This window comes from Crocuta crocuta, unplaced genomic scaffold (assembly GCF_008692635.1).
Source record: "Crocuta crocuta isolate KB4526 unplaced genomic scaffold, BGI_CrCroc_1.0 scaffold394, whole genome shotgun sequence".
In the NCBI taxonomy this organism is placed as follows: domain Eukaryota; kingdom Metazoa; phylum Chordata; class Mammalia; order Carnivora; family Hyaenidae; genus Crocuta; species Crocuta crocuta.
The window spans coordinates 207,563-223,312 of NW_027531920.1; the positions used below are offsets into that span (position 1 = coordinate 207,563).

The window sequence follows — 15,750 nt, forward strand, 5'->3', positions numbered from 1 at the left end:
TGCTTTGGGGAGTCAGCATCCAGTGTGAGATACTGTGTACATAAACTATATATAATGTATATAAACTGGGATGTAAGTTTGTGTAAATTAACAGTTCGTTCTTTGCAAATAAAGCTTTTTTCCCCCATTCTTGAAATCGACTTAAGCACTAGGTGCTTCTTTGCAAGCGCTGCCCCACGTGTACTAAGGGAAGGACCAAGGCACTCATTTCAGAGGGGGCAACAGAAGGGAGGAGGTCTGAATTTCCTGTCAGAACATCCCACGTCCTCTCTGTGCATCAGGCCACACGTCCCCATCCCCACCACCTTAGATCATTTCCTGTAATTGCCTGTCCAGTAAGCCAGAGGTCCTACAAAGAAAGGAACGTTGTCCCAAGGCAGAGACACAGCATGGAGTTACCCTCAGCTTGACACTGTGCATCTGTAATGGATATTTCAGGCCTGTGCCCATAACAGCGTGGGTAGATCAAGCCTCCAGCCCCCCGTGATGTATCATCCCATTTTGCAGATGAGGAGACCAATGCTTAAGTAGGTTGCCCAACTAGAAAGGTTACTTCAACTTTCTAAGGGCTGTTGACAAGTTCTTACACTGTAAACGTTCTTTTAAACATTGAGATTCATGGAATTTAGGGCATAGTTTGCTCAAAGATAGGAAATGGGCCCAATAACTGAAGAAGAAGAATTTTGTGTAGCTGTCCAATATACAAAGTTCAATCACATTCAGTATCATTTGATCTTCCTAACCGCCTCTGAGGTAAGCAAGGGGGTGAGTCTTAGTCCTACAGATGAGGCAGCTGGGGCCCAGAGGTGACAGATTGTTCTGCGACATATGGCTTGAGGGTGGTGGAGTCTGAACTCCAAGCGCACGGAATCTCAAGGCACCCAGTCTTGCAGGAGTCTCGATGCCAGGAGATGGGGCTGCGTGAGAGCTAGAGAAGCAAAGCCATTACCATGGATCCTAGGCCCTTAAAACAGACTAGCTGGGGCACAAGACGTTCAGAAGATAAGTTTTTTATTCTGTCCATTATTTTCCTCAGTACTGATGCTGAGTGAGCATGGGTGAGGGAAAACTCGGGGTACTTCTCTCTTAGGGATTTCCCTGAGTCTGGGGACTATTTCCCTTGTAGTCCCAAGGAAAAGTCAGAGAGGAGCTGGAAGGAGGAGAGAGAGATGAAGGAAGAAGAGGGGTCTAGAGAACAGCCAAATGGACAGCCCCACCTCATACTGAGGTCTGGCCAAATCGGGAACAGGAGGCCCACAGGTGACTTTCGTCCCATTCCACGGGTTCCAGGCTGAGAAGCTGCTCGGGATGTCTGTCAAACTATCACCAGTTCCTGGGTCTCTGAGATGCCAAACTTTGTCTTATGCTGGTCAAACAGTTTGCGTAGGGCATCAACATAGAGCGCATGGTATTTAGCCACAGTCTCCTGGCTCGGGTTCTCAATCTTGGGCAGTGGTAGAGGCTTCCCAACTGCCAGAGGAGACAGAGAAGGAAAAAGGGGAAAGCATCAGAACAGCTCACTCCTTAGAATGGGCCTCGGCCCTCATGCCCAGGTTTCCCCACCCTTACTGCAGCCATGCCCCTCATCCTGGCCAGCTTCCCTGCGTCCACACACAGCCAGACCCGAGGCTCGGCCTCAGAACTGGATCCTATATCCTAGATGCGGCTGCCAGTGGAAAGGCTCACTCACCAATGGTGGTTACAGGATGAGCGTAGGGCAGTAAGCCCCAGGAGTTCTCAGTGAAGCCACGTCCATAGAAAGCACAAGGATAGATGTGTACCATACTCTGGAACCACTCCTGGAATCGATTCACCAAGCCCCCGGGAGTGAAAATGTGCTGATTGTAGAGGTCTACCTCCCCAAAGGCATAAGCAGGGATTAGAGGCACTCTGCAGAGGAAAGGCATACAGTGATGCCAGAAAGGTAGGCACCCTGCTGAAAACCATATGTGCCGACTACCAGTGGTCCCTGGGTCCCCCTATAGGCTTCTTGGCACCTAACTTAGCTGGGCCTACATCCAGACTAAGTGTGAGGGCCCCACTGTCTACCCCAGGCTGCCTGTAGGGGCAAGATAGCAGCAAGCTACGGGAAGCAAGTCCCAGACCCTCCTGGGAACCCACAGGTCTGAAACACTGGACCTCATTTAGCTCATTTAGCTTTCTTCCCTTTAACCCAGACAGTAATTCTGGTTCTCTCTGACATGAGGCTATTGCGTTTTGTAAGGTACTTTTGTAGAAGTACTGGCCCAGATGAGAGACTAGTGTGAGGGAGAACAGCTCGGGGCTAGCCCTCTAGCCTTTCTTCACAAGCAGAAATGTCTCCAGGACCTGGCCCGGGCTCTACTCCAACACAGAAGCAACTTTATACCTCCCTTTTTAGATAGAATTTCTTTAAAACCCATCACTCCTTCCCTGCTAGGCTCTTGGAGCCCTTCTCCCCATTCTGGACCGGAGCTGTCCTTACCCATGCTGAAGGGCTATGCGGACAAAGCCAGTTCGGTTCTTCAAGACCAGGGTGGTAGAGCCTGGCAGGCTGTATCTGCACTCAGCCAGGCCACCAACCACCACAATCAGCATGTTGCCTGCGCTTCTGTGCGTAAGCAGAAAGTCCATGGAGGATTGGCTCACAGAGCAGGCCCCTGGTAGGCAGAAAACGCCAAAAGCTGATTGGCCACTTCCCACACCTCCTAACTTTCCTCCATACATCTTCAAGGAGGGAAAGCCTCACATCAGGCAGGTGAGCCTAAGGTAGCTTTTTAAGACCTGAGAGGATCACTGATTCGGCCTTGCTCCTGCCCATTCCCCCGACACCTCTCCCTTAAGGAACCATGTTTCCTTTGGCTTTATGTCCTTGGCGCCAACTCACCTGAAGACATGACATAGTCTCTGAGGAACGGAACCCAGAAAAAGGCTCCCAGTGTGAGGATATGAGGAGTGATACCAGGAAAGATCTTGGAGAAGAGTAAGTCATTTGTGGCAAAGTGGCCAAACCATGAGTGCGACAAGAGCCCATGAGGGTGGCAGACAAGGATGTAGTTGTGGCCGGGGGAGATATCATGAGTCTTCAACAGCTGTGGAGGAAAGTGGAGTCAGGAGGGGCATAGCCAAGTCAGAGTACTCCTCTTCGGGCCAGAGACCCAGAAGGGGAAAGGGCTGCTGTGTCCCGCCACGCAGGTTGGGTCACACACAGCTCCCGGGGGCATCTTTCACTTGGGCCTCGATGGGAATGATGCCCTCAACCTCCACCCTGGCCCAACAAGTGGCATCGGAGTTGGGGCTGGGGCTGGGACCCAAGTGGGGATCGGGGGCTACTTACCCTAAGGGGGAAGAAAACACAGTAGAGTTTCCACAGGTACCAATTCCTCATACACTTAACCCGGCGGCCACCTGAAAATGGAGCCAATGGAGCCAAGTTTTCCCCACCCCCTCTGTCTTCTCCAGGATGGGCTCTCTCACAGATGGGCCATTTTCGGACAAGCCTACACATCTGATTTATTAGCTGCCTTTCCCCTAACCCACTACAGTTTTGATCTGGGCCTTTCTAGCGCTTTTAAAAGACCCCTTCCCTCAGCTTCTCTAACCCAGGTAGGGACAGGTTTAAGGACTGCCCGGGAATTGGCCAAAGCCTCTCAGGACTATAATAAGAGAGGAAGAAAAAGCCTGTGGCAGGTAGCAACACAGCCCCCAGGGGGGCCCTTACCTCGCTCGGGGGTCTTCCAGTCATAAGCTAGCCAGGCAAGAATGAGCACAGTGACAGGCCAGTACGATGTGAACACCACCAGGTACAGGTTGACAAAGATTACAGTGGTTACTGCAGGGAAGCCCAGCCCCGAGTTAATGAATTATGAACAGTCCTTCACACTTTCCTTCCCTCTTGGGGTCTTTCCACTTCAAGGTCACACACACTCTCCCCGCCNTCTGTGTGCCCGCGTCCCCAACCCTCCATCTCCTGTCTGTCCTTGGGAACCTGTTTCAGGTCTGGAAGACTAGATGTTTTTCTCCCCAGCTGTGCTCCATGCAGTAAGCCCTCTCCTCCCCGGGAGTAGCTCTGGGCTGTGTTCAATGGCAGGGAGCCAATGATGCATCGCCCTGATCTACCCACTAGAGGCTGGGAGTCCTAGACAACAACAGAGCCAGGAGCAGTTTTCCTCTCACTAACGTTTTCCTCTCCAGATCTTCTCTGTGAGGCATCAGTGGAGGGAATACAAGAGAAAGAAAAGACCCAGTATCAGCCAGGTTGGGAGCGCACAGGTTCGCAAACAAGAAACAAAGGAAAATGCAAGCTGGCACAGAATAAGACACTGGGCTGTGTTAGGCTCCAGTACGATAGGAGCACTGTAGGGTAGAGTAAATAGGATGGACATAATGGAGATGAGTCCTAGGAGCCACACTCACTTAGAATTATTACTGGACTCAGTTTTTAAACCAGCTGTGAGTGAGACTATGTGAGAGAACGTGGGTCAAAATAAATGTTAGAAAAGGCAGAAAACACTTCCAAATGAACATGACAGATTGAACACAAGTTTTATCTTTTTTTTTTAAACGTTCATTTTTGAGAGAGAAAGAGAGAGAGTGCGAGTGTGGGAAGGGCAGAGAGAGAAGGAGACACAGAATCTGAAGCAGGCTCCAGGCTCTGAGCTGTCAGCACAGAGCCTGACACAGGGCTCAAACCCACAAACCATGAGCTTGTGACCTGAGCTGAAGTCGGATGCTTAACTGACTGAGCCACCCAGGTGCCCCACAAGTTTTTATCTTGACTCCTTGCCAAGGCCTCATTAAAATTACCATAAGAATGTTTTAAAAAGTACGGATCTGTAAGGAGAAAAAGAATTAGATGCCAACGAGAGTGGACGAGAGATACCAGCAAAATGTTTGCATGCTGGAAAGTAGATGGAGGAAGGAGTGACTTCAAACAAAGAAAGTTGAAACCTAGTTACTTGCGAGGGGAATGGCTACAAGGACAAGCTTCAGAATTTCACGTCACCAGATGTGACAAAAAGCAGTATGAGGAACAGGGCTTGATTGAAAGTCTACCAAAGAAGTAGTTAGAATCCCAGATCCCATCCCTGCCCCTACACAGTTGGACAATGAGAGGACTATTCTCTGAAAAATTGAACCAAAGAGACTCTAACTCAGACACTTAGAGTACACACAGCTAAGATATTCTATATGCAGCCTAATTGTTAATCAAGTATGAAAGAAAAGACCATCTCAGACATATAGTCTCAGAGAGTTTATCTCCCGTGTCTCTTTCTCAGGAAACTACTGGAGGATGTGGTCCATCAAGATAAGGGAGTAAACCAAGACAGAGGAAAGCATGGGATCCAGGAGAAAAAAAGGAGCCAACGGAGGAAGAACTGACCAGGGCCAGGGCTAGGGTGAGGCAAGCAAGGTACTTGGGGCACAAAATTTCAGAAGACACTCTCAGGGTCAGGCAAGTACTAACCGAACCCTTGCACAACCCGGAGAGTGAGCACCTTCTTAAATTATGTACCCAAGGCACCTCAAGGGCCCTGGAGGTGAGAGCTAGGCGTAAGACCAGATTGTAACAGGAAGATGCTGGACTCCAGCAGCAATATCCTCAAAGAAATAAACAGTGGGGGAGGGGAGAGGTCCTCGCAGATTCCTAATGTGTTTGCTCATATTGAGAGATTAGTATGTCTGTGGCGAATTTGAAGATGAATTGGTGTAACTAATAGATAGCTAATAGATCATAAGAGAAATTTAATGTTTTTATTTTACATGTACTTAGTTTTGAGAGACAGAGAGAGACAGAGCACAAGTGGGGGAGGGGCCGAGAGAGAGGGAGACACAGAATCCAAAGCAGGCTCCAGGCTCTGAGCTGTCAGCACAGAGCCTCACACGGGGCTCAGACTCACAAACCATGACATAATGATCTGAGCTTAAGTCAGATGCTTAACCGACTGAGCCACCCAGGTGCCCGGATCATAAAAGAAACTTTAAATGAGGCAATTGTAAGTTCCAGGGAAAACAGAAAATTGTACAAGAAAGGAAATATACTCTCAGTACACTAAATGGCTCAACTATGGATACTCCAAGTCGTAGTCAGGTATTTAACCAAAGCCTGTGCTATAACAATCTCGGGAGGATGAAGGAAAAGGACAGATCTAGCAATAGTGAATAGAACCAAATTCTCATCTTCCGTATTAGAAAGTCAGTGACAACGTCTAAAGGTGTTAAATCAGGAAATGGTAATATTTACATTTTAAACAGTAAAATGTAGATACATGGAGATAAATACCAGAAGAAAGAGCTAGGAAAGCTGAAAATGACTGCCTCTAGGGCACAGATGTAACGATGAAACAAAGGCCAGCAGTTTTTGGCTTTTGGTCTACTCCTTATAAAACTATTTGACTTTTTCAAGAAACGCAGTCATGGGTCTAGTCCAGAAGAGACTTCCCTTTTTCCCTCAGGCTTTGCTCTACCCAGATGGGGCTGGGGACACGTTGTGAGGCAACGTGGACACAGGCAGAGTGCCCTGGCAGTGAGATGAATCCCAGCTCTGCCATTTACCATAAGTATGATCTCAGACAAGTCACTGAACATCTTCTGCCAAGTGGGAATTACACAACCAATGTCTGCCCTATGTTCCTCATAGACTTATTGTGAGGGCCGTCTCTCAAGGCCTTTAGGGTCCACAGGGATACAATTCCATGCGCAGGGTGAAGAGCTCAGAAGGTTCCAAGGGGCATTTGCTCCACCCACCCCACGTGATCTGGCAAGGGAAGGGAGAGTGCTGGAACTCCCATCTCCTGAGGCCCAGGCCTAGAGCCCTCCTGCCTGCTCCATACTACCTCTCTGTATGTCCCTCAGTCAGACGCTGCCCCCTGCGCTCATCTCCCTTTTGGCCACACACCTCCTTCAGCCTCCTCTCCTCCACTTCAAACTGGGCCCTAAGCCCTCTGTCTTGCCTCTTCCTTTTCTCTTGCCGCTGTCTTCTGATCATCAAGTCTTATCAATTCTGTTCCAATTTCTGGAAACTCTCCTTTTCTTCCCTCTTGTCTCTATCCCAACAACTACTGGTCTGGTCTGAATCACTACTGCCTCTCACCTGGATGATTGAAACAGCCTCTTCCTATAACCAATTTACCACACAGAGCTATAGTGATCTCTTGAAAACACAAATCTGATGCTGTCATCCCGTGCCAAAGCCTGTCATGGCTCCACAGGACCCTCAGGAAAAAGCCCAAACCCTGTTCCTTAGTTTACAATGCCCTGCACAGTCCTCCCCGACCTGCCTGCTTCTCCAATGTCCTCTTTCTTCTGGCTCCCGTTCGTTCATTCGATACGTATTGGGCATCACTTCTGTGCCTCTTGGCCTCTCATCCCACTTAACCACTGGCAGCTCCTGGCACGCTTTTGGCTCTCCCTCATCCTAGCTTCGTCATGTGTTAGCCCCTCTGTCTTGAACACTCCTCCTTCTTCACCTGGTTCCTATTTTCCCTTCAAGAGTCAACTCATTCAACAGGAAAAAACGGGCAAAGGTCACGAATGGGCAGCTAACAGAAATTTTAAATGAGGCAATTAGGAATTAGACTGCACCCTGGCCTGGCGTGTGTGCTCCAGGGACACGTCCAGACCCAACCTGCCAATCAGCATGGAGTGAGCTGATGCAAGAGGTGGGGAAAGGAATTCATGGGCTGGCATCAGGCCCTTCTGGGTTCAGTTCCCAGGCCAGTTACTCTGCTTCCTAAGCTGTGCGGTCTTGGACAGACCACTTATACTACGTGTACCTCAGCTTCCTCATCTGTACAATGGAGCTTATTAGCCACATAAGGTGCTTAGAACAGTGCCTGACACGATAAAAGGATGCAACTAATGTTAGCTAAGATGAGTGTTAGTGCTTATTATGTACGTGTGGCTATTGGTGTGTGTGTGTGTGTGCGTGTGTGTTATATATATAGTATTATTATGCATAATAATAGTAACATCTACCTCATAAGGTTGGTGTGAGGCTAAAATGAAGAAGCAGGTACAAAGTACCTAATACATATGAATTCCTTCCTGCTGGTCTCTTCCAGCTCTGATTGCTAATCATTCCTAGGTTGACACTGCTCTTTTCAGCACAGAGGGGTCCCAATGCCCACCCCAGGGAGGCCTCCAAGCCTCCCATTGCCTGTCCTCTAGCCCACTCTTCATATTCACTGGCAGGCCCCAGACCCCCAAGGCCTACCTGCGGTCCTTCCCAGATATCTTACAAGGTCATTTGGTTCATAGCCTTGCCTCCAGCAAGAAAGATTTGTACTCACTTAAACCACCTGACAAATGAGAATTTTTTTCTGGGTGGTCCCTCTCCCACAGGGATGCTTTTCTTCAGCACCTGGAACACAGTGGCCAGCATCTAAGTAACTTTCACAAAGTGTTTGTGGTGTAGATAGTCGGGGGAGGGAGGGAATGGCTGGATAAATAGATGGACTGCTCTGGACAAGAGGTTTTCAGAGCCTTCATCTGCCACCAGGCAGCTATTCCCCACTGGTGGTCTGTTCAAGTCCATGAACAGCTAAGTCCTTTTGCAGCTAAGTCCTTTCCCTAAGCTAACCTCGGTGAAACTGTTCCACATCTTCCCAAAACACGTCCAGCATGCCCCAGCGTAGACCCAAGAGAGCTCACCATTCACGTCTGCATCCAGGCTCGCTTGCACACATGCATATGCACCCCTACCTAGGCACATACCCCTATGCGCGCACGCACGCACGCACGCACACACACACACACACACTCATGTACACTCAGAGATTCCATGAGTACCACCCCAGGCATGTCAGGCAATGCCTGTGACAACACGGGCTTTGGCATTCAAGATCCTACTGAACCCTAAAACCCCTTGGTCCCGGACACACCAAGGCAGTTGGTCACCCTACCAAAGGCTGAACACTCACCAATAATAAAGACACTTAGGGGCCACTGGAAAACAGCAAAGACCTCCAGGGCAGTCTTAAGGTCCTTCTTAGAGGGCAAGAACATCATGCTCACGGTCTCCAGGGGCTCCAAGTGAGTGCTGTTCCTTTGGTTTCCTAGGCTTGATTGTTCAGTAGCCTTCAGTATTTCGTCGTTTCATGCTTTCTTCTCCAGCCCCTAGCTAGTCTCCACCCCCCACATGATAGCAGGGATGCATACCGCCTCTGCTTGCCCAGCTCCTTCCAGCGGCCTACCCACCTGCACTTTTACCCACTTGGGCACAGCCTAGGCTGAGATTGTGACACCCTCTTGCACACCTGCGTAAAGAAATGCAGATGAAAGTCTGGTGTGGGAAGTGAGTGGGAGGGGGCTTGGGGGCTGACGAGAGGCCTCCAGAGCCAGTGTCATCGGGAGGAGAGGCAGACAGGGAGGAGCCCAGGGCACCCACTTGCCTTGTGGCCTGCATTTCTGTTTATGACGCCCAATTGCATGTGCGTAATCTCTCAGTGACAATGTGATTACAGGAGAGGAGACAGGTGGTCACGGGCCATGCCTAGAAATAGCTTTGGTCTTTGGTCAGTCCAGGAGAACTCATGACTCCCCGTGAACAGACATCAGATATAGGTTTCTGAGCGTATGGTAGGTGCTACATGATTTTTTTATTGAATGAATAAATAAATGTAAGTACATGTAAAACTATTCTGTGTACCTGAAATTCTAGAACAGNAGCTTCAGCTCAGGTCATGACCTCACCCGCATCAGGCTCTGTGCTGACAGCGCAGAGCCTGGAGCCTGCCTTGGATTCTGTGTCTCCCTCTCTCTCTGCTCCTTCCCTGCTCGAGCTTTGTCTCTCTTCTTCTCTCAAAAATAAATGAACATTAAAAAATTTTAGTAAGAGACTTAAAAACCTGAGTTTACACAGGTCAAAAACTCACTTGTCAAAGTTCAGTAAATGTACACTTAAGATTTGTGCATTTCTCTGTATGTAAAGTTTACCTAAAAAGCAAACAATTATTGAATTCTCCATAATGCTGAAGTGTTTATGGGGAAAGAATACTGAAATGCATATAGGATGTTTTGATGGATGGATAGAAAAATATATTCATAGATAAAGGTACAATAGATCAAATTAGCAAAATATTATCTGTACAATCCACGTGGTGGGTGTTTACTGTGTAATTCTTTCAACTATTCTGTAGGTTTGAAATATTTTATAATAGAATTTGGCCAAAAAATATGCCTCAAAGTCATAATAAAAATTATTTTTTAAAATGTGATTTGTAGGGCACCTGGGTGGTTCAGTTGGTTAAGCATCCGACTTCAGCTCAGGTCATGATCCCACGCTTCATGGGTTTGAGCCCTGCGTCAGGGTCTGTGCTGACAGCTAGCTCAGAGCCTGGAGCCTGTTTCAGATTCTGTGTCTCACCCTCTCTCCGCCCCTCCCCCGCTTGCACTCTGTCTCTCTGTCTCCCAAAAATAAATAAAAATTTTTCAATCTTTTTTTTTAGTCTATTGTCAAGTTGGTTTCCATATAACACCCAGTGCTCATTCCCAATTAAATAAAGATTTTTAAAAAAAAATTTTTAATGTGATTGGTCTGTGCCTGTATACGTGCACGTGTGGTCTTTGCATGTGTGAATATATGTTGAAAGGTAAAAAAGTATCTAGTTGTCAGCTTACGGTTACATATCCACGCATATATCCAGAATCTCCAAGCATGTGTCTCTGTGCTCTGGGGATGTGTGAGTGTGAAAGCATCTAAGTCCAGCCAGGTGTATCCTGTGGGCCAAGGAGATGAAATTGTGAAAGATTGGAAGGGTTTCTTAAAGCAACATATAATTAGTGAGGCACAATATATGCCAGGGACTGTTCTAGGCAGCTGGGTTATATCAGTGAGCAAAACATTTTAAAAATTCCTGCTTTTCTAAAGTCCACATTCTGGTAGGCAAAGACAGATGATAGAAATTAGTTTATTACTTAACTATATAGTGTGTTCTAAGGTGATAAGTGCCATGAGAAAAGAAAAATAGTTTGAACTGAGTAAGAAGGGTCAGAAGGATCCAGAATGCTGGGGGTGGGGGTGGGGATTAGGCAGGGAGAGCTGGCCTTACAATTTTAAAAAGGAAGGCCACTCTGAAAAGGTGGCATTTGGGCAAAGGCTTGAAAGAGATGAGGAAGCGAGCCACGTGGCTATCTGGACTGAGAATGTTCCAGGCAGAGGGCACAAAGCTAGTGCACAGACCCTAAGGTGGGGTGGTCTGACAGGTTTTGAGGAGCAGAAGACTCAAGCTGAGTAAAGAGAGAAGAGGTGGAAGGAGAGGCCAAAGAGCATGGGAGGGCCAGATGGTATATGACCTTGGCCATTCACTCTGACTGAAATGGGGAACCGTTGTGAGGTTTTGAGTGACAGATTCAAACAGAGACAGGATTGCCTTATGGTTTTAAAAGGCCAGTGGAGAAGGAGGAGACTTTTGAAGGGATAGGGCAATAATCCATGTGAGAGATGATGGTGGCTCAGGCCAGATTGGTGGTAGTCAGGATGGTGAGAAGTGGCTGCATTCTGGAAGTCTCTTTTGAAGCAGAGACCTCACGCGGGCACTCTCCTCTCTGATGCTCAGATGCCTCTACAGGGGAGTCTCATTGGGGGGCAGCTACCATGGGCCTCGCCTTGGCCTGGGTAACTTCCTTGCATTCAGCCTTGTCCTATCCAGTTTTGCAAGACGTATGTGGAGGGCGTTAGGTGCAGCTCACCTGCGTGGCTGGAACAGTGGCGCTGTTGAAGAGGCTGGTGGGAATTGAAGCTGCAAAGGGCAGCAGAGCCAGTCTCCAAAAGAGCCTGGGCACAGGAAGGAGAAGTCTGGTCTTAATCATGTAGACACTGAGGAGGGCAAGATCAGCTTGTGAGCAGGGATGGTGACTTGTGCCAAATGCTACATGAGGACGATTACAGGGTGGGTGACTGTCAAGGCCCAGGGTCCCACGTGTCCCTGTGATTGACACATAGGCTCACCGTTTACAACTCTCTAATGCAGACTTGCAGAACCAGCTCCACCTCCATGGACTGTGAGTTAATTGGCTCACGGGGACTCGCCCTAGCACAGAAAAGCCTGCTGGCCCAAATCTCTCTCTTCATTAGACTGCCTTCATGTTTTGGGGTAGAGGTAGTCCATTCTTTATTTAGGCTCCTGTTAGGGAAACTTTCTGAGACTATCCCCTATTGGGGAACAAAGTTCCATGAACATTGAACACAGGTGAGAGGTGAGGGACAGAGAAGGCCCGGCCAATAGTAAATAGTCCGGCCTGAGGATCTGGTGTGGAGGTGGGGGGAAAGAGGAGCCACACGGGTGATGGCCCAAGTTCTGGCTCCATCCCTGGGTGGCTAGTGGGGATGTGGAATGTGAGAGGAGGAGCTCTTCTTGCAGGGTGGGTGGAGCAAGTGGTAAGCCTAGTCTGGGCCACCATTTGGGAGAGGGGTCTGTGAGATAAGCAGGCCCTCTGATGCTAGCAAAATTAGTTGTTGGTGTCTAAAATGTGTCCTGCTGACCCTGGGCTTTCAGAGACATGCTCCAGGAACAAGTACAGTGGAAACCGAGCAGAGGATTCTGGACTTGCCAGATCCCTCTTGAAAGAGAGCACCAGCTCTCTTTTAATCTGCTTTCAATTGGAATTCCACAGAAGACAGCATTTGACAACAGAGCGAGTGGGGGAGGGGAAGGTGCTGCAAGGCGTTTGGGGAGCTAGTAGGGAAAGGATTGCACTGACCTGCCAAGGAGAAGTCGCCTCAGCCTGGCCGGGATGGGCTGTGGGCCAAGTGCACGGGGACCAGGGACAGTCCCAGGGGCCAGCGATACAGCAGCAAGTGGAGATTGTGGCCTGCCTGAAAAGAGGAAGAACGGTCTGCTGGAGAGGAAGAATGTAGGGAGGGGGGCAGGGGAGGGGAGGAGGGGTGCTTGTGTGGTACCCCTTCTACTGAGCCACCCCTGAGGGAGTCATCATTCACATTAAGCCTGGCGCTGAGGACTTGTTTTGTTATTCCTGTGCCTCTTCATGCATCTGTCCACCAACCCTGCTTCCTCACCACCCACCCCGCCCACTGCAACCTAGTCTGGGAGTTCTTGGGTGCAGAAACTGGGTGGTACTGGGTCTTACTGTTCTCATATGCCCAGCTTCTAACACAAGCCACACAGTAGGCAGACACTGATGTAAGTCATAAAGATGGCCGAGGGGGAGGGGCACCTTGGCCCCTGTGGAAGGCATCTGGCAAATCTCTGGGGTTTGGTTTCCTTAAATGTAAATAAGAGATGAGTACTGCCTTTTGGGCTTGTGAGAATCCAGACAAGGGACAGATGGCCAATCACTCTGTGAACTGTGAAATGGTGGTCACATGTAGGTTGCTGCTGTCACTATGATAGAGAGGAGTGGGGAGGGGAGTGCAGGGCACTAAGGAAAGAAGGCCCAGAGGGTTCAGCTGGGTCTGCCCTGGGTTGACCTTCCCTTGAAAGCACTGTTGTTACCTCGGAGAAAGAGTGTCAGAAACTGGACAGTGTGAACATTTGGGATATTCTAGAAACTCTCGCTCTGCATAGGCACAGAGAAGGCCACGTGCGCAGCTGACGCGTCCTACCATCCTAATGATGAGGGCGCATAAAGCAAGCTGAGGGCAAAGCCTAAGCTCGCATACCCCACCCTCTGCAGGTAGGATATGTGTGCTATTCCTCAGTCACTCTTGGCTGCCCGAGAACAGAGGAAAGGAAAGAAAACAAGTGGTTAACTGACTGAGATCACAGCACCCGAGTCTCCACCCGTTTGCAAACGTCTTGGTAAATTATAAGAAAAGGGCAATCTTATCAGTAGCCTAATCTCCAGAAAACCTGTAGACTCAAGTTCCCTGGAGCTCCAACGTCACCCTCCCCTCCATAGGGATGTGGGAAATAAAAGCAAGAAGGAAATGGCAGGTACAATTAAATTTCCTTATAAAAATCTGCAGCCCATTGACAAATACTTGAGGCAAATACAGAGTAGACCATTTCTCCAGGAACCCCCTACTGTCCTAACGTTAATGCCTTACTAGAGGAAAACCGACCTTGGCCTGACAGTAGCCTCCAGTAACGTGTGAGTGTCCTTTAGCACATGAAAGTCCTTCTGCAGGCCTCCCTTTTCCCTTTATCTCCCCCAACTCCCTAGTATGTAAGCAGTCACTGTTCACAACCCTAGTGCAGCTCTTTCTGCCCGTGGGTCCTGTCCCCGTGCTTTAATAAAATCACCTTTTTTGCACAAAGAGAGCTCCAGGATTGTCTTGGCCATCAGCTCCGAACCCATCATCGCTCTGAAGCCCGTCAACACGGAGGCAACAAAAAGCGACACATTTGTCAAGAACTGAAAGAAAATAGTGAGCCTAGAGTTCTACTTCTGGTGAAAATATCCTTCAGGAATGAAGGGGAAATCAAGGCATTCTCAAATGAAGCTTCAGAGCATTTGTCACAAAGAGACTTACCTGAAGGGATGGCTAACTGAGGTTTTCTAAACAGTAAAAATAAAAGAAGAAATCTTAGAAAATTGGGAAGAAAAAACATGATAAGCAAAACTATGGGCAAATATAATAGACTTTCCTTCTCCCCTTGAGTAATCTATTGCTTGAAGGTCAAGGCCAAAATTAGAAAACTAACATGGTTCTAAATGTACATAGCGAACATTTAAGACAATTGTATTATAAACGGGCGAGGGCAAAGGGATGCAAAAAGAGATTAAGGCTTCTATGCTTCACTCAAACTGGTAAAAATGACAGCATCATAAATTTTTCATAACACACACACACACGTACCTAGAACATTCACTTAAAACGTTATACAAAGAGTTACACTCAAAAACACTATAGATCCATCAAAACTGAATTCTAAAAAATGTTCAGGGAACCCAAAGGAAGGTAGGAAAAGGAAAACAGAAATGAACACAGAACAAACATGAAAACATTAAGCTGCAGAATTAGACCCTAACATACTAATAATTAGCTTAAATATAAATTTAACTGACTGGATGGCCCAGTCAGCTAAGGGTGGGACTCTTGATTTCCGCTCGGGTCAGGATCCCAGGGTTGGTGAGTTGCGAGCCTCACGCGGGGCTCTGTGCTGATGGTGCAGAGCCTGCTTGTGATTCTCTCTCTGTCTCTCTCTTCCCCTTCAGCATTCTTTTATTTCTCAAAATAAATAAACATTAAAAAGAAAAGAATTGTGGCTATTGCCTTCCTATACTGAGACGGGACAGTTTGAACTACTGTGAGAACATGAAAGGACTCTGTGTTCCCAGGAACATAAGGAAATGTAAAGGTTCGCCATTCAAGGGGCGCCTGGGTGGCTTAGTCGGTTAAGCGTCCGACTTTCGCTTAGGGCATGATCTCGCGCTCCGTGGGTTCGAGCCCCGCGTCGGGCTCTGTGCTGACTGCCAGNTCTGACGTGGTGTGTCATGTGATTCAAGCCTGACTAGTGTCTCAACCGTGTTCAGGCTTGGGAATGAAGTAGGGAGTGGGAGTCCATTAGCAAGAGTAATTCCACAGGAGTAATTACTACACGTAATATTCGGAAGCGAGATTTTAGGCACGAGATTCGAGATTCGGGCCGTGCTAAAAGCAGAAGAAACCGTTGCTACGGGGGTCTAATGGGCGCGTGTCTAGGGTCTCGCGACAGCCAGTCCCAGTGCCAAGCATTCTCAAGGGCGTGGCCATGGGGAGACAGTAGCCAATGACTGACAGAGCCGTTAATAGGGTGGGGCCGCCGGCGCGCGAAGCGAGCCGAGTGCAACAATGGGGCGAGGCTGAGGAGACGCTGGCGGGAGGCG

The 15,750-nt window shown here is 48.5% G+C and overlaps 1 protein-coding gene across 2 annotated transcripts; it reads right to left on the reverse strand.

Annotated features, from left to right (window-relative positions):
• Nucleotides 1-1,026: 1,026 nt before the first annotated feature.
• Nucleotides 1,027-9,029, reverse strand: AWAT2 (acyl-CoA wax alcohol acyltransferase 2). 2 transcript variants are annotated; one of them, XM_077774976.1, is made up of 7 exons: nt 8,901-9,029; nt 3,701-3,811; nt 3,317-3,387; nt 2,867-3,071; nt 2,465-2,639; nt 1,691-1,890; nt 1,027-1,470 (listed from the first exon to the last, which is right to left on the reverse strand). In XM_077774976.1, the coding sequence occupies exons 1-7, from the start codon at nt 8,986-8,988 to the stop codon at nt 1,316-1,318; spliced, it is 1,005 nt and encodes a 334-aa protein (XP_077631102.1). In that variant the 5' UTR covers nt 8,989-9,029; the 3' UTR covers nt 1,027-1,315. The 2 variants fall into 2 exon arrangements, with proteins under 2 accessions (XP_077631102.1, XP_077631103.1); XM_077774977.1 differs by lacking the exon at nt 3,701-3,811.
• Between the last annotated feature and the right edge of the window lie 6,721 nt (nt 9,030-15,750).